Below are 18,873 nucleotides of genomic sequence, written 5' to 3'. Positions count from 1 at the left end.
CAACTCGCTGCAGTGATGATTTTTTAATAAAGAATTAGAGTCTTCAAAGGGCTTACTGTATTTTGCGAAACGAAACGAAACGAAACGAAACGAAACGAGTAAACCCGTACTGTATTTTGCGAAACCAGCTCTTCGAAGACTCTAGCGATATATAACTTATTTCTTCCGATTCGTAAACACAATTCGTAGATACAACTCGATGCAGTGATGATTTATAAATAAAGACTTTGAGCCAAAAGGTCAGAAGTGCGCCGTTTCGCAAATTACAGATATGTAAATCTGTAATTTGCGAAACGAGCTCTTTGAAGACTCTAATGATATGTAACTTATTTCTTCCGATTCTATAACACTTTTCGTAGATACAACTCGATGCAGTGATGATTTTTTAATAAAGAGTTTGAGCAAAAAGGCCAGAAGTGCGCCGTTTCGCAAATTACAGATATGTAAATCTGTAATTTGCGAAACGAGCTCTTTGAAGACTCTAATGATATGTAACTTATTTCTTCCGATTCTACAACACTTTTCGTAGATACAACTCGATGCAGTGATGATTTTTTAATAAAGAGCTCGAGCCAAAAGGTCAGAAGTGCGCCGTTTCGCAAATTACAGATATGTAAATCTGTAATTTGCGAAACGAGTTTCCCACCAAATCTCACACGAGTCACGCATTCTATTGCGTAAGAATGAGAAATAACTAGATTCTATAACACTTTTCGTAGATACAACTCGATGCAGTGATGATTTTTTAATAAAGAGTTTGAGCAAAAAGGCCAGAAGTGCGCTGTTTCGCAAATTACAGATATGTAAATCTGTAATTTGCGAAACGAGCTCTTTGAAGACTCTAATGATATGTAACTTATTTCTTCCGATTCTATAACACTTTTCGTAGATACAACTCGATGCAGTGATGATTTTTTAATAAAGAGTTTGAGCAAAAAGGCCAGAAGTGCGCCGTTTCGCAAATTACAGATATGTAAATCTGTAATTTGCGAAACGAGCTCTTTGAAGACTCTAATGATATGTAACTTATTTCTTCCGATTCTATAACGCTTTTCGTAGATACAACTCGATGCAGTGATGATTTTTTAATAAAGAGTTTGAGCAAAAAGGCCAGAAGTGCGCTGTTTCGCAAATTACAGATATGTAAATCTGTAATTTGCGAAACGAGCTCTTTGAAGACTCTAATGATATGTAACTTATTTCTTCCGATTCTACAACACTTTTCGTAGATACAACTCGATGCAGTGATGATTTTTTAATAAAGAGTTTGAGCAAAAAGGCCAGAAGTGCGCTGTTTCGCAAATTACAGATATGTAAATCTGTAATTTGCGAAACGAGCTCTTTGAAGACTCTAATGATATGTAACTTATTTCTTCCGATTCTACAACACTTTTCGTAGATACAACTCGATGCAGTGATGATTTTTTAATAAAGAGTTTGAGCAAAAAGGCCAGAAGTGCGCTGTTTCGCAAATTACAGATATGTAAATCTGTAATTTGCGAAACGAGCTCTTTGAAGACTCTAATGATATGTAACTTATTTCTTCCGATTCTATAACACTTTTCGTAGATACAACTCGATGCAGTGATGATTTTTTAATAAAGAGTTTGAGCAAAAAGGCCAGAAGTGCGCCGTTTCGCAAATTACAGATATGTAAATCTGTAATTTGCGAAACGAGCTCTTTGAAGACTCTAATGATATGTAACTTATTTCTTCCGATTCTATAACGCTTTTCGTAGATACAACTCGATGCAGTGATGATTTTTTAATAAAGAGTTTGAGCAAAAAGGCCAGAAGTGCGCTGTTTCGCAAATTACAGATATGTAAATCTGTAATTTGCGAAACGAGCTCTTTGAAGACTCTAATGATATGTAACTTATTTCTTCCGATTCTACAACACTTTTCGTAGATACAACTCGATGCAGTGATGATTTTTTAATAAAGAGTTTGAGCAAAAAGGCCAGAAGTGCGCCGTTTCGCAAATTACAGATATGTAAATCTGTAATTTGCGAAACGAGCTCTTTGAAGACTCTAATGATATGTAACTTATTTCTTCCGATTCTATAACGCTTTTCGTAGATACAACTCGATGCAGTGATGATTTTTTAATAAAGAGTTTGAGCAAAAAGGCCAGAAGTGCGCTGTTTCGCAAATTACAGATATGTAAATCTGTAATTTGCGAAACGAGCTCTTTGAAGACTCTAATGATATGTAACTTATTTCTTCCGATTCTACAACACTTTTCGTAGATACAACTCGATGCAGTGATGATTTTTTAATAAAGAGCTCGAGCCAAAAGGTCAGAAGTGCGCCGTTTCGCAAATTACAGATATGTAAATCTGTAATTTGCGAAACGAGTTTCCCACCAAATCTCACACGTGTCACGCATTCTATTGCGTAAGAATGAGAAATAACTAGATTCTATAACACTTTTCGTAGATACAACTCCATGCAGTGATGATTTTTTAATAAAGAGTTTGAGCAAAAAGGCCAGAAGTGCGCCGTTTCGCAAATTAGAGATATGTAAATCTGTAATTTGCGAAACGAGCTCTTTGAAGACTCTGATGATATGTAACTTATTTCTTCCGATTCTATAACGCTTTTCGTAGATACAACTCGATGCAGTGATGATTTTTTAATAAAGAGTTTGAGCAAAAAGGCCAGAAGTGCGCTGTTTCGCAAATTACAGATATGTAAATCTGTAATTTGCGAAACGAGCTCTTTGAAGACTCTAATGATATGTAACTTATTTCTTCCGATTCTACAACACTTTTCGTAGATACAACTCGATGCAGTGATGATTTTTTAATAAAGAGCTCGAGCCAAGAGGTCAGAAGTGCGCCGTTTCGCAAATTACAGATATGTAAATCTGTAATTTGCGAAACGAGTCACTTTTTACCTTTTGGCTCAAACTCTATATTTACAAATCATCACTGCATCGAGTTGTATCTACAAAGTCTTTATTTATAAATCATCACTGCATCGAGTTGTATCTACGAATTGTGTTTACGAATCAGAAGAAATAAGTTATATATCGCTAGAGTCTTCGAAGAGCTGGTTTCGCAAAATACAGTACGGGTTTACTCGTTTCGTTTCATTTCGTTTCGCAACAGTAAGCCCCATTCTCTTCGTCACCAGCAAGATTATCATCATTTCAAATTCATGTTACACATAACTGTTCCTTCAAACGTTTTATTTTCCAAAAAATTGTCTAATAACCTTCCTGCGCATCAGGATATCAGAGACCCTTGCTGAGACAAATTGTTTTTGATTTTCCTTTTCACTAAAACATTTCCTTTCTAGCTGAATATAAGAATTCATCAGGTGTGCAGTATAAAAAGAGATTGAAAATGCCCACCCAGACTGTCAGACCAAACAAGTCAATAGTGGCTTTTGTATGGTTTAGAGTCACTGGTGATATTAGTAATTCATTTTATTTTACCTAAAAGACCGGCTTTTAATGAACCTTTTCAATAACTATATCAAAACATTCTCTCGTACTTTCTCTGAAAAAAAAATCAAACAGTTCAAAATATGCCTAAATGGCTGTTGATCCCCCCCCATAAAATGACATAAAATTATGCAACTTTGTATGCTGCAATGCCATGCAATCCCACTTTTAAATTTTGTGTGCTAGCAGATCGTCCTTTTATCTCTGAAAATATAAATTTCTTGTTAGGTTATTTTAAGTCTGCATAGTGACCCATTGAAATACATGTAATGTACTTTGTGTCTTTTCCCCAGAGGTAAAGTAGAGGCCAATTTCCAACTTCATTGGCCTCTTAAAGGGTATGACATACACATTTACAGAACATGATATACATCATATTAAAGCTTTATCATTGTAGTTTAATTCCTTCAATTGTCTTTCTTGGCCTGCCATAAGCTGCCAGAAGAGAACTATGTTTTGTTAAAATTTCTCATGCAGTTTTTAAATGAGGTTGGTGTTCATGTGTTACCAAAGTTAATAAATAATATTAGTTTAAAGAATTTAAATTCAATTTCTGTGTTCTTAATTTTTTTTCTCAACCATTTTCAGTGTAAGTTTAGGCAACTGCACAGGTGTCATGTAGGGAAAATGGCCAAAAACAAAAAAAAATCCAACCAGACAAGAAAGGAAAAAAGAGATACAGTGGGAAAGGCCCACCCAGATAAAAACATTTAACCACCCACCATACTTACTAGTTTACTTGATATTCAAAAAAGAGGATAATTAATAATTATTCACCGAAGTGGAGGTGAATAACACGTACCTGATGTATATTTACTGAACTGCAAAGCAGCAAGGTAAATATCCCCTATTTCACCAACACTGAGTTGAAATAGTTGTTTTAGTGTACACCACACAGCAACCAAAAGAAATAGCTTATTTCTGTCAATATGGTTAGAAATTGAATTGTTAATGCATGATTTTGTCTCTTCGGCAGCTCAGAAGTGAATAGTACTTGCTAATCACCTCCAAACTAGCTTATCAGCATGAATGAGAACTATTCACCTGTGTGGTATATACTAATGCACAATAACCATCTAGATTTATTGCCTTCAGTTAATTGATACTGACACTTGATTTATCTAATTTCATAGCCATTATCCTTAAGGGAATGAGTCATTCCTATTTACACTAATTGCTCTTTGGGCAGGTAGCAACATCTGAGAATTAGACTCCAACCTTGAGTGCCTGCAACTTAAATTTTGGAATGAACTTGCATCCCACTGAGTGGGAGTACATTGTAGTACTTGTAACAGTTGGTACAACCCATTAGTTAACTGTGGCGCTGCTACACGTAGTCTAGTATTACTAAGATGTCTCTACCTCCTTTTTTATCACCTTCAAGACTGGTGTGTTGTTATTAGCAAAGACCCCAACTATGTTACACATTGGTATAATTATAGTGTAACATTAGATATTTAGGATGTTACAGGGTGTAGATATAAACTTCTTTTCCCTTTCTTAACAGGTACAAAAACATTCTAATGTCAATAAAATGACAGCAAAGAACTTGGCTATTGTGTTTGGGCCAAACTTGGTGTGGTCCAAATCTCAGGCTGCTTCTCTTGATGCCATGGCACAGATAAACTCATTCTCTCTTCTCATGCTGGAAAACGTTAGTTATTTGTTTGAAACTAGCTGATTTCAGAATGTACATTATTCCTGTCAGATATGGAAATTTATCAGGTAATTAAGTGTCTATACAGAGTGTAGTAGCATTAACTATCAGTTGGAGACCTATTGTTTAGTCAGGAGCATCAAGTTTTTGGACATTTGTAGAAGTATTGGATTGTTCTCAAAGGACCAGATGCCAATGGGCCTAACCTCAAAGAAGCTGTTTGACAGGAACCAGGTTGCACCAATGCTACCACAAATTAAAACCCTAGAGCAATGTTTTCACATGTTTTTTCCTAGCTTGCATTCAAACATGTCAGAGATGAACCATAAATCATTCAAGATGTAAATGCTTTTAAGTGACACCACTTTTGTGTGGACATAATCATATATAATGACAGTGAAATGATAGTAATGTCATTGAACAAAGGAAGATCACCAGTACTTTTTTCAAAAGACAGAACTGGGTATACAAATGCCTTCTAAAGACATTTATGTCCAGAAATGCACGCAGTAATGAGAATGGCAGATTTGATGAAATTCTTCCAAACCAAGTGAACATTCATGCATTTTACAATTTTAGCAAATTTTAGTTCAATTTGTCAAAGTGAAATCTGCAGCTTGGTGAAATTGACGATTTTGATGTTAGTCAAAATCAGCTTGCTGTCTTTGACAATTTTGATGAAATTTTGTCAGATTTGCCATTTTCGTCTCTATAATAATCATAATCATATAATTTATTTCCATCCTAATTTACTTACCAGAAAATATAATTGAAAAAAATAAAGATAAAGACTGAGTCGGAGCTAATGTAGATTAGTTCAAATGTTTTGCATGTCCATAGTATGATGTGAATAATTTCTTTTTCATCCTTTACTTGTTTATATTATTAAAAAAAATAAACAGGCAAAAAAAAACATCATTTTAAGTGTTGGCAAGTGGCACAATATTCAACACAGTTTTAAGAACTGCACCAAACAATACTTCTCTTATTCTTAGTGTCTCTAACTTGCTAGATTCTATTCTTAACCCTAGGTGAGGGGAGCACCAAAAATCTCAAGATTGCTGGGGTCCAAAAGTCAAAGTTGTCAATGGACATAGGTCTCGTGTTGAAGGACTCTGCATGGTATCAGTGTACATATCAATAAAATGTAGGGGCTTAAGCTAGTGCCTGCATGCAGCTCAGCCACTTACCTATCCAAGGGTGGGTTGCAAATGGCTGTGTATGAAAAGCTCAAGGGGTTGGACTTACCAGTCATGGGGAACTTACTCTTTGCATATAAGTGGACATTTTGCTTGAGTTCTTTTGAGGCTGGATTTGTTTTGGACTTTGTCCACTGTTTCAGAGTCAGACCCATGCTTTGTAGCATCCCTCCCAGTAAACTAGTTCATTTTGGCTGGGGTTGGGTTGGGGTTGAGATAATTTTCAATTTTGAGAGGTTTTTTCTCGGATATTGACTTTGTTTGTTTTTTTTTTGTTTTATATATTCAGTATACGAGGGAAACCCTGACCCTGTACACCCCAAGTAATCATACTTAAATAGAATAAATGTTTGAAAAGAAAATTTGCCCTGAGCGGGATTTGAACCCACGTTCCCCTGTTGCTAGTCAAGTGTGATGACCACTACACCATCAAGACAACCATGCTGGCAACACGGCAATCGAAGATGTGAATTACGTGATCGGAGACGTGGTCTCCCGGGAAACTTAATTTTCAAGGACAGGGTAGGGGAAGCCTATAACCCCATATGAAAGCCAAGTAAGGATCTATTAAAGATACACGACCGAAGTCAACTTAGCGGATGACAAAGGAGGATCCAATTACGGATACAGGCTAATTTCAATTAAACAAATTCTGTATACGAGGGAAACCCTGACCCTGTACACCCCACGTAACAGTGATTACTTAGCTTTGCAAGAGGCATGAAACTCAAAGTTGCAGTAAAAGTTCAAGTAACCTAAATCTTGAAGTATAATTATCCATAGCTCTAGCCCTGCTATTGAGCACTTTTTAGTAGATGATGATCTCATTCCGCTATTTTGGTTATGTATATATGACCCTCACTCCTATTGGCATTAAGATGACTCTTACAACCTTAATTCAACCGATAACCTTTATTTATTTGGTTTATTTCTCATATTTACAAGTTGTTGAGGTAAAGTTAGGAGACTGTTGTTAAATAACTAAATGCTAACCATGCAAACCTCAGATTGAGAGGTGACACTTTCAAAATTACTCTTCCCACTGATGGACAGACACATCCTGAACCTTTCTGGAGTTGAGGTATCCTATTCAGTACTCAAGAATACATCAGTGATACTTAGATTAGCAGGGATACTTAGTTTAGTTTGCACATATGAAGCAAAGTTACCAATAAGTATAGCAAACTTTATTCCTAGTACTAATAATATTATCTCAAGATTTAAAACCTACTGGCAAAAGTATAAACTGCTCACCATGACAGATCAGTTTTGAAATTTATGGAAAATCATCCAATTTCTTCAGGCAAACAAATAAAACTTAACTTCCAGTATTGGTCATTAAAAAAAATTAAACACACAATAACAAAAATATGATACAGTTGGGGGCCTTGAGAGCTTGCAGTTAGCACAAACAACCCAATCAAGCCATTTGAAGTAAAAAACATGACATCTAACTTATCTACAATTTTTTTCAAATTAAATTAATGGTTATTTTTTGATATGTATTGTAAGGTGAAAATTGGGACAGATAATTGTTACCACAGAACTCTTTATGGTTTATGAACATTTGTAAGATTCATGCCACACTGCCATCAACTCAATCGTCTTACAGACTTTAATTTTCTCTCATTGAATCATTCTCCATAGTAAGAGGAATATGAGAGCTGCGAATGCTTAAATAATTGCAAATGCTAAAGTAATTTCACACTTCACACGTAGTGTTGGACACACCTAAAAGTTTCCCTACTTTACCTCTGATAAAACTGTGGACACACACGAACAGGAGTAAAACTTGGCTTGAGAGATGCCAAACTATTAACACCACTTTCTTCATTATACTTTGTGAAATCATAATGAGCCTTCTGTTGCGTTCATATATTATTTTAAAATGTTACTGAAGCATACACAATGCTCTGGCTTCCTTATAAGAAAATCAGTATTAAACAGAAGACATCAATACAGGGCCTTAGAGAGTAGACTCCAAAAACTCCATGGTTTACTAAGCTTCTTGTTAGATCGCCATTACGATTATAAAAGCTGACGTTTTGAGCATTAGCCCATCGTCGGAGGGCTAACGCTCGAAACGTCAGCTTTTATAATCGTAACGGTGGCCAATTTACCATTTCAACTTTGTTGATATATTGAAATTATTTCGTTACCCCCACCAACGCAGCCCCAAACAGTTTCTTTAGAAACTATCAGCCTTTATTCTTGATGGATCTCCTACTTCATGACGAAATTTTAAAGCCATTACACTGCTGTCATAAAGTTCCTCAAAAATCAACTCCATGCCCCAAATAACAATAGATTTTCCACTGACTTCTCATAAGTTTTCAAAATTTTACAGCTTATGTCGTACAGTCCAGATCAGTACACCTCAACTTCCTCCTTCATCAGTGTGTGAACTTTCATTACCAGAGTTACTTGGAGAAGGTGTATCTGTCTGAATGGCAATACTCTCAGGGGAGATGCGTGATTCAATGCTGCAGTCATCACCATTAGAGCCATTGTCTCCATTACCTGGGTCTGTTTGACCCTGTCCTGAAAGATCTTTCCTCATTCCATTAAGGAAAGGAAAACCTACTGGAGGTGCTTGATATCCATAAGGGGGCATTGCTGAAGGAACATATGGAAAGGGGAAACCAAATGGGAGGTTAGGAGGCATTCCACCCGCTGCAGATGGCATCATTCCAGGGGGCATCATCCCCGATGCCATCATCCCAAATGGAATCTGTGCAGCACCATTGAATGTTGAAGCAGAAGGGACAGGTACACTTGGATGCAGGACAATTGGAATGTAATGGGTACCAGCTGGGTGAAGTGCATATGTCGGAGCTGCATATGAAGGAAGCACAAATGGAGCACGCAGTGGAATGTTGCCTCCTTGTGAAAGCATAGAGGGACAGGTATTGGCTGAAGAGCTGGTTTCATTCACACTTCTGTTTGTTGTTCCACTGCTGACACTGTTACTACTTGTTCTGCTACCATTGTCACCTTCTTTTCCATTACTTCCTGGCATCTCTGAAAGGTCATCCTCTAAACATATTGCAGAATCACTCTGGGTTTCTCTGGCATTGTCTGAGTTGTTATCATTGTCACTGCTGCCACCAGATGTACTATTTCCATTGCTACTGCTGCTCTGTACCTTGTTATTGTTACTATGATGTGCATGAAGTCTGGCTCTCTTGGCTTTCCCACCACTTCCACTTCCACTCATTTCTCCTGTACTGGATGATGTGGATGATGATGATGAGATAGTCCCCTGAAAGCTTCGCTTAGATGTGTTGCGCTTTCCGTTCTCTGTACTGACTTTTCCTTTAGAATTCATATCTTCTGAATTCGACTCGGCAATCAACTGGATCTGATGTCTTAAATGTGCCATGAGTCTTTGAAAACAGGGCTGCTGCATGTCCATAGCTTCCACATTGACCAGAAAGCGGAAGACTTCTTCAGTGCAGTCTTTGTACCCTCCAAAGTGATTGACAGGCTTGACTTCGGTATCAGTGCTGCTGTTCTTTGGTTCTGTGGTGGCTTTTACTGAATTTTTATCATCTTAAAGGGTTAAGTTGGAAAGATCATCGGTTAGTTACAAAATAAATTCAGGTTGAAGCAAATGCTACCAAACAGGAGGGCACATAGTGAGAAGTGATTTGACGTACAAGTTTCTCTCCTTTTAACCTCTGGTTGGGCTACTCATTAACAAATGAGAAATACATCATTTGCTAGTTGTTACACTTGGTATAGCAAAACATTTTTAAGTATTCTCTATGTTTTACCCTCCAATTATTAGAACCATTAGTTCAAATCACTTTAATGCCATTCTCGGCTTACTGTATTTTGCGAAACGAAACAAAATGAAACGAAACGAGTAAACCCGTACTGTATTTTGCGAAACCAGCTCTTCGAAGACTCTAGCGATATATAACTTATTTCTTCCGATTCGTAAACACAATTCACAAATACAACTCGATGCAGTGATGAGTTATAAATAAAGACTTTGAGCCAAAAGTTCAGAAGTGCGCCGTTTCGCAAATTACAGATATGTAAATCTGTAATTTGCGAAACGAGCTCTTTGAAGACTCTAATGATATGTAACTTATTTCTTCCGATTCTATAACACTTTTCGTAGATACAACTCATGCAGTGATGATTTTTTAATAAAGAATTTGATCCAAAAGGTCAGAAGTGCGCCGTTTCGCAAATTAGATATGTAAATCTGTAATTTGCAAAACGAGCTCTTTGAAGACTCTAATGATATGTAACTTATTTCTTCTGATTCTATAACACTTTTCGTAGATACAACTCGATGAAGTGATGATTTTTTAATAAAGGGTTTGAGCCAAAAGGTCAGAAGTGCGCCGTTTCGCAAATTACAGATATGTAAATCTGCAATTTGCGAAACGAGCTCTTTGAAGACTCTAATGATATAACTTATTTCTTCCGATTCTATAACACCTTTCGTAGATACAACTCAATGCAGTGATGATTTTTTAATGTAGAGTTTGAGCCAAAAGGTAAGAAGTGCGCCGTTTTGCAAATTACAGATATGTAAATCTGTAATTTGCGAAACGATCTCTTTGAAGACTCTAATGATGTGTGACTTGTTTCTTCCGATTCTATAACACTTTTCACAGATACAACTCGCTGCAGTGATGATTTTTTAATAAAGAATTAGAGTCTTCAAAGAGCTCGTTAATCGCAAATTACAGATTTACATATCTGTAATTTGCGAAACGGCGCACTTCTTCCCTTTTGGCTCAAACTCTATATTTACAAATCATCACTGCATCGAGTTGTATCTACGAAAAGTGTTATAGAATTGGAAGAAATAAGTTACATATCATTAGAGTCTTCAAAGAGCTCGTTTCGCAAATTGCAGATTTACATATCTGTAATTTGCGAAACGGTGCACTTTTTACGTTTTGGCTCAAACTCTATATTTACAAATCATCACTGCATCGAGTTGTATCTACGAAAAGTGTTATAGAATCGGAAGAAATAAGTTACATATCATTAGAGTCTTCAAAGAGCTCGTTTCGCAAATTACAGATTTACATATCTGTAATTTGCGAAATGGCACACTTCGAACTGACCTTCTGGCTCAAAGTCTTTATTTATAAATCATCACTGCATCGAGTTGTATCTACGAATTGTGTTTACGAATCAGAAGAAATAAGTTATATATCGCTAGAGTCTTCGAAGAGCTGGTTTCGCAAAATACAGTACAGGTTTACTCGTTTCGTTTCATTTCGTTTCGCAAAATACAGTAAGCCCCATTCTCTTCGTCACCAGCAAGATTATCATCATTTCAAATTCATGCAACACCTAACTGTTCCTTCAAACGTTTTATTTTCCAAAAAATTGTCCAATAACCTTCCTGCGCATCAGGATATCAGAAACCCTTGCTGAGACAAATTGTTTTTGATTTTCCTTTTCACTAAAACATTTCCTTTCCAGCTGAATATAAGAATTCATCAGGTGTGCAGTATAAAAAGAGATTGAAAATGCCCACCCAGACTGTCAGACCAAACAAGTCAATAGTGGCTTTTGTATGGTTCAGAGTCACTGGTGATATTAGTCATTCATTTTATTTTACCTAAAAGACCGGCTTTTAATGAACCTTTTCAATAACTATATCAAAACATTCTATCGTACTTTCTCTGAAAAAAAAATCAAACAGTTCAAAATATGCCTAAATGGCTGTTGATCCCCCCCCATAAAATGACATAAAATTATGCAACTTTGTATGCTGCAATGCCATGCAATCCCACTTTTAAATTTTGTGTGCTAGCAGATCGTCCTTTTATCTCTGAAAATATAAATTTCTTGTTAGGTTATATTAAGTCTGCATAGTGACCCATTGAAATACATGTAATGTACTTTGTGTCTTTTCCCCAGAGGTAAAGTAGAGGCCAATTTCCAACTTCACTGGCCCCTTAAAGGGTATGACATATACATTTACAGAACATGATATACATCATATTAAAGCTTTATCACTGTAGTTTAATTCCTTCAATTGTCTTTCTTGGCCTGCCATAAGCAGTGCACCCAGGTTGAAAAGAGTTTGTGCTCAAAAATGCGATGCAAACCCCCTGAACAGCTGTCACCATTTATTTAAAGGCCTATAAATAGGTTTGTTATATTTAGTAATTGTCAAAACTGCTTTGTTTATTTCTTTATTTAGGAACTCAGGTGTGCAGCCTCATTGGGAATTAGAAACAAATCCAATTTATTATCTTTGAAAAATTAAAATATCGTGGCCTCTTTCTTACATAACAGTTAAACAGAAGAGCCCGGCACTATCAAAAGAATTTCAAACTGAACTTTTTTTAACAAAAAATTATCAAGTTTCTGAAGCCATTTTAAAGCAAAGTTGTACCCTATATTATTCCTGAATTAGTGTCAAATTTCTAGATGCATAACTGGAAATATGACAAATTCTGTTAGTGCCTCATTCATTACTTTTAGTGCCTCTCGTGCTTGCACAGTAAATGCAAAAGGCCATTCTTCAAGCAGATGGTGCTCTAACTAACCAACAAAGCTGTTATCATTGAATCATTTACATGCCCTAAAGAATCCTTCCTCAAAGTCTTTGGCTTCTCTCATTATGATTATCATGATATCTGAAAGAGACTGTAATTAAGGACTTCATAACTAGAAAGTTGGTCTCAAAGGCATTAAAGCTACTACATAACCCACCTTCTGGTTTGATCTCTTTCTCTTGCTTTTCAACCAGACGACCTTGAAGAGCCTTTAAGTACTCCACAGTCAACTCCAAAATCTCTGCCTTCTCAAGCTTTCCTGATCCCTGTTGAATTGATATCAAGGAAAAAATCATCTTATTAATAGAGCCAACAGGTGATCAACTGTAAAATATCATTCTTATAACAATTCAACAAAGTAAAACTGTTTTCAAATGCTATTTCCTCACATGGGAAAATCCTGAAGAGCAAACAAAGGGAACTAATGAAAGGAGATATATTTATAAGCATCATAACCATTGCAAAGAGGAGACTCTGCATCATTACAAGTCCTTTCAAATTCCCTTTTCTACCACCTTATGGTAGCATTTTTTTAATTACAGTAGCTCAGAATACCTTCCATAACTTGAACGTTCATGCCTGCAACCTACCTGTTTGCTGTTACACTGTGCTGGAAGCAGCTGGGAAAGTTCCCCCAACGATGTGTTGATACGGTCTCGACGCCTCTTTTCAATCACTTTGTGAGAACATTCAGACTGCAAACAAACAAACAAATTTTGAATTCCTTAAGTTCCATTTTCATTTCATTTATCACTTCACCCAAGATGTTCATTTCAAGTTTTTGCAATAAATTATAATTGGAAAGAAAAAAAGGACCAAGTAATTATTTCTTTACCCTTGGGGTCTAAATTCACTTCCCTTTATTTAATTTAATTCATCTTTATAACATCTTTTAGATTTAAATTTATTCTTTTCCTTCCTCTGAGTTAAAACTTGTTATATTTAGACCAAAAGCTGGGATACATTTCTACACCTGTATGCATGAAAGAGGTCTAAACAGATTGTGTTGAAACTAAAAATTCCCCTTCAAGAATTCTCAAACAGTGAAGATAAATGTAGGTTTGGATGAAAACGTCATTAAAGATCACAACCTGTTTTTCAAAAGCTCTTATGTGAATACTGAATACACATTTGAACAGTAAAGAATCATAGTCCATCGTGCCTCAGAAGCTGAATAGCTGTAAGATATTCTCCCACGTTTTATCAAGTGATGTGTAGATGTGGGAATTACGAAAAATAAGACATGCACCGAGGACTTTGGAAATGTATGTAAAATCAAAAATTAATAAAAGTAAAGTAAAGGAATAAAATTACAAAATTATATAACATTGAAAAAGAATCGAGTTAGGACGTTCTCCAAACAAATATAACTAAATTTGAAACTGTCAGAACTTTATCAGGTGAATGTTTTCTAATTTAATAAATGAAATGAGGATAATTTATAATTTTGTCTATTGTGGGGTCTAAGGGGTCGTGTTCGATACACGTCGGCTCCCTACACTTTCAAATTGGGAATCTTGTGCCATATACCAACAAATTTTACACAACCATCATTTAGTCTATTCAAGACTTGAACACTATTTTCAACGGTCACTGCAACGTCAAAACTGACCAACGGTTTGCAGCACCAGACAACGAAACTTTCTATAATTCATGCATAAACAGAGACGTACCCCTCGATCCCTTTGTTTCCTCAGTCCTGTAGCTTGTACCAACATAGATTCGTTTCCTTCTCCACACTGTGACTGATCTCCATTTAAACTTAAGGTATCATCGGTAGCAGCAGACTCAGATCGTTTGGAGTTCGATTTTAAAATGCTTGATTCGAGACTTTTCATTGGAGTTGACGGACGAAAGCTGCTTTCAGATGTGTCACTGGAAACACTGACGCTGGAATCGTTTAAACTATTCAAAACATCTTCCATAACAACATTTACGGATCGCTTGGCGTTTGATTGAGATTTCAGGTTACCTTTACCAAAGTTCTTTTTCGGCGTCGAAGGACGGAAAGAACCTCCCGACTCATCGATGGAGGAATTGACATTAGTGATATCAGCCGTGGTGGAAGTGTTTAGTGAGGATTTTCACGGAGAGTTCTTCAGAAGTTTATACGTGGACTAACGTGGACTAATGGCAAAACCTGCTTTCGTATCTATTAGTCTCTAGAGAATTTCTGGATGATTCAGATAACAATTTGAAGACATCACAAGTGTTAGAACGACCCAAAGCAAGAACGTTTCTTCTACGGCACATGTTCGCGTAAAAACACGAGACCAGAATTTAGTACACGCGTTAGGATCTGCCCCTTCGTTATATAACAGAGCGAGTAACCGATAAGTCCAAGCCGAACCCGTGTAACTCGTGTCCTAAATTAAACCAATAGCCGCAAATCGTTTATACAAAAAAATTTCAATAATTTCAGAGTTCAAATAGTAAGATTTGTGAATCAAAGTAAAGATCTTTACTCTGCATTCGATTTTAAAGCTGAAGTGTATAATTTCCGGTGTGCGTGAGGATCGGTACTCGTGTTGACTTCTCTCGTCGACTCACTCCCAAGCCTCTCACGAAATTCACGGCCGCTCGTGACCGGAAGTACACGTTAAAAGGATATTTCTGCCCTGTCTCCAGTGGAAAATAATTAAAACTTAGTTTAAAGCAAAAAGTTGCTGAAACAAAAAGTGCGCAATGCATTAAAGGTTCTTTAAATAGGAGTATAAGATCTGCCTAGTCCTTATATTTAGTTATTTGGATCGCCTAAATTTTCCTTTTGCCAAGAGAAAACATCAAGACAAAATGACTAAGTATTGGGGAACAAATGTTTATGTTCTTTCCTTCCTTTATTGTTAAGTCATTCGCGTAAATGGTTTGTCGAAACTTCAAAGGGCTACCATACAAACGAAGTTTTTCATTCGCTTTAAGTATGGCTTTAAATGCGGAAAGAAGTAATCACACGACTCGTAGACGGCACGTGTTTTTGCTATTCAGTTATCAACACGTGAATTTAAACTCATTCCCAGACCCTCTCGGGAAAGCTTCACGCAGGTCACGTAAGGTACACTTTCTTCTGGAGCTGTAAGAATTTAAGGAATAGCAATTCATGTTGCATTCAGCCGAAATGTAAACTAGTAATTCTGAATGCGTACCAAAGAAAAACGAGATTTCATGACCATTATTTTAAAAATTTTAAATTTGAGCACTTTCCTCTAGGTTTCATATCAAAAGCGAGGAGTTTTGCCCTTCAGTTACCTGTTTCCACCATTAAGTGCAACAAATCAAGGCATATCCTGGATTCAAAATTAAACGGACAGACTACGAAGAGAGATGGAAAAAAAATTAACATCGGTATGAAAACTTGAAGAACCCAAGATTAAATCATGCACGAAAACTCGGTGATCAAATAGCATGAATAGAAAACAAAGAACACTCCTCTACATGAACCGTTTTAAATTTTAAATGTTATTTAGATCTTGAACTAGAAAACGAAGACCCACTTTAAAACGCTTTGTCAGGTGCCGAGAGACAAGGCAAGGATGGGATCTTCGTTGTGTAGAAGTCTGGGTCAAACTAAATTCGCTCCGACGAAGGGCTAACGCTCCAAACTTCAGCTTTTTAACTCGTTACGGTGGCCAATTTACAATTTCAACTTAGTTGATATAAGCAATTATCTTGTTACCCCCACCGACGTAGCACCACAGTTTCTTTAAAAACTTTCACCCTTTAAAAAATGAAGACCTTACTTAACATTTCGTAACGCCCTACGAGCTTGTCAAAATACGGCACAACTCGTAAAAATACTCAGCGATACCACCCAACAAACCGTCTAAGAAGATATATTGATCAAAGATCTTCGCTTTGTAGTTTGACCCAGCCTTTTCTAGTTTTTACACAACGACACCATCGATTGTTTTTCTTTAAGATTTGATGTCTTCCGGCTTCTGTCAATGCGTAAAGGGCTTCTGGCCTATCTCAACCCTAAATTTTCAGAGTTTTATTTAATTTGTGGATTTCCGCAATACTGGCACCTGTCGCAAGATGCACCTGTCGGAAACGAAGAATCTGAAAGGTATCTCCGAGCCTTTTGTTCACAATCACATTTACGGAAATAAACTGAAAAAAAAAAGAGACGACCACCAAAGTTACAAAACCAAAGTTATGAAAACAGCCAAAGAATTCGTACATATCGAAATTGACCGGCCATAACTCAAAGTGATTATAAGAGAGCCTGGGCGCGGATAAACACGCGTGACCAAGTCACGGTTGGTGTTAGGTTTGTGAACATGCTGGGGTTTCGTTTCCCCTCCCTGTGTGGCTTTATAACTCGTTCCGATTTCTCACAGCTTTAGAACAGTACGAGACGACTGGGGATGAATCAAAGCTTGTAAGTAATATTAAGAAAAGAATTCTAGTAGTGAAGAAAATAATCAGAAGTCAGAACGAAGAGGTCATTTAGGCGCCGGACAAGCGCTCCGAGCAATTTAATGGTTTTCATTTGAGTTCTCATTGGCCGTTTGGCATATCTTCCTTTGCTCTGATTTGCCGCGGTGATCAGCCTCGTTCCCAAGTAAGAGACAAGGCCCTGGCAATAAGGTTGCGTGGTAATTACTTCGGTTATGGTTTGAGGACTCTCGACTGAAAAGCACCTAATTGTGTTGTTTCCTCAATAAAGAGGGAAATTTTGTGTGACAAAAAGGACTACTCATCAGTATCTTGTTACTTAATTCCTTTAACATGTCCATGAAAAAGTCTATGGGCAACCTTTCAAATGCGAGCTAACGAAAGACAGGGACTTAGTAACGTGAAAAAAAGCAGTTCATGTACATGTTTTGCACAAGAAAACTTAAACTTTACACATTGAAGTTTAGATCTTTTTCAGTGACATTGTTCACAACGTAAAGAGACACGAGTTTACGTTTAGTACTCAGCGGGAAAAGAGTGTTAGCCTTGGCCACCCCACGCATTCTCGCTCCAGCCTCGTCCTCGATTCCTTAATATCAGTAAATTAGCAGTTCCATTGATGCCGGATAGGAAAAAAAACTATCTGTATGTGTATGCTGTAATTGAAATGTCTGTTTCCTTGAAAACTTCTTCCACAATTCTCTTTACAAAAGGCCAATCAATTCTGTCAGCTCCAGTCCCTAAGCGGGGAATAGCCAACTTATCAACTCTATTCTCCTGGGAGTGCTTCCTCAACTGCATCAAACAGGCGCGCACTGATGAGGGTGTGGCATGGTCCCACCAGTTCTCTCTGGTGATCTGCAAGTCAGTCATAACAAATTATCAACTCGATTTCAGCAGCACTTGAGAAAGTTAAGGGTTCAAAATTGTTTAAGGTTCAGTACATTTGATATAAATTCTTAACAAAAGCGTGAATAACGCGATGAAGAGCTTCTCCACAGCTTCCACCAATTAAAGTCGATGATGATACTGTTATTCTCCCATCTAAGGTGCGCCCATATCACCGTTATTTGCTAGTCCTCTTTAACTTCACATTCGTAATATTTATGGTATCAGAATTTATGTGTCTTCCGACCATGCCTTTGTTACTTCAAGACTGGATAACTGTAACTCTTTACTTTTTTTTTCTTTCTCGCCGCTTCATTCACAAATTACAAATTGTATAGCTTGTACAGCTCGCCTAATTTTAGACGGTCGCAAGTTTGATCAGATTTCGCCATTACTTAAACAGCTTCATTGGCTTCCAGTTGAACATCGTACTGTTTTTAAATTACTTCTAATCACTTTTAAGACTCTTTACAACTTTGCTCTGTGTCACATCCGTGATCTGCCTCACAAGTATGCCCCCCTTGTAGGCGATTGAGGTCATTAACTAACTAATCCACGAGTTCCTCCATCAAACTTGAAATCTTGCAGTGATGACGCATCTAACGTATGTGTTCCCAAGTTATGGAACAGTCTCCAAATTGACATTACGCGTAGCTCTAGTAGTACTTCAATTAAGTCGTCTGTAAACATTTCTCTTTTTAAAAAGCACTTTTTATCTTAGGCGATCATTAGCTTTCGCAT

The 18,873-nt window shown here is 36.9% G+C and overlaps 3 protein-coding genes across 3 annotated transcripts in view; 1 reads left to right on the top strand and 2 right to left on the bottom strand.

Moving 5' to 3' along the window:
* The first annotated feature begins 3,882 nt into the window (after positions 1-3,882).
* On the top strand, positions 3,883-7,660 carry LOC148741703 (rho GTPase-activating protein 1-like). The gene is made up of 2 exons (XM_088744369.1): positions 3,883-3,940; positions 4,959-7,660. The coding sequence occupies exons 1-2, from the start codon at positions 3,923-3,925 to the stop codon at positions 5,130-5,132; spliced, it is 192 nt and encodes a 63-aa protein (XP_088600495.1). The 5' UTR covers positions 3,883-3,922; the 3' UTR covers positions 5,133-7,660.
* LOC111345427 (uncharacterized) lies at positions 7,201-15,317 on the bottom strand. The gene is made up of 4 exons (XM_022952704.2): positions 14,523-15,317; positions 13,440-13,544; positions 13,007-13,115; positions 7,201-9,859 (listed from the first exon to the last, which is right to left on the bottom strand). Exons 1-4 carry the CDS (start codon positions 14,772-14,774, stop codon positions 8,685-8,687), a joined length of 1,641 nt encoding a protein of 546 aa, XP_022808439.2. The 5' UTR covers positions 14,775-15,317; the 3' UTR covers positions 7,201-8,684.
* A 1,974-nt stretch (positions 15,318-17,291) lies between these two features.
* The window catches only part of LOC111345419 (ADP-ribose glycohydrolase OARD1), an 8,084-nt gene continuing 6,502 nt past the window's right edge, over positions 17,292-18,873 (bottom strand). Inside the window, exon 6 of the mRNA XM_022952694.2 lies at positions 17,292-18,102. Within this exon, the coding sequence (XP_022808429.2) occupies positions 17,884-18,102 (219 nt within the window). The 3' untranslated portion in view covers positions 17,292-17,883. The remainder of the gene's footprint in view (positions 18,103-18,873) is intronic.

The sequence above is a fragment of the Stylophora pistillata genome, chromosome 1 (assembly GCF_964205215.1).
Source record: "Stylophora pistillata chromosome 1, jaStyPist1.2, whole genome shotgun sequence".
Taxonomy (NCBI): Eukaryota; Metazoa; Cnidaria; class Anthozoa; order Scleractinia; family Pocilloporidae; genus Stylophora; species Stylophora pistillata.
Note: the sequence above shows the minus strand (reverse complement) of the source record. Positions and strands in the feature narration are given on the sequence as shown.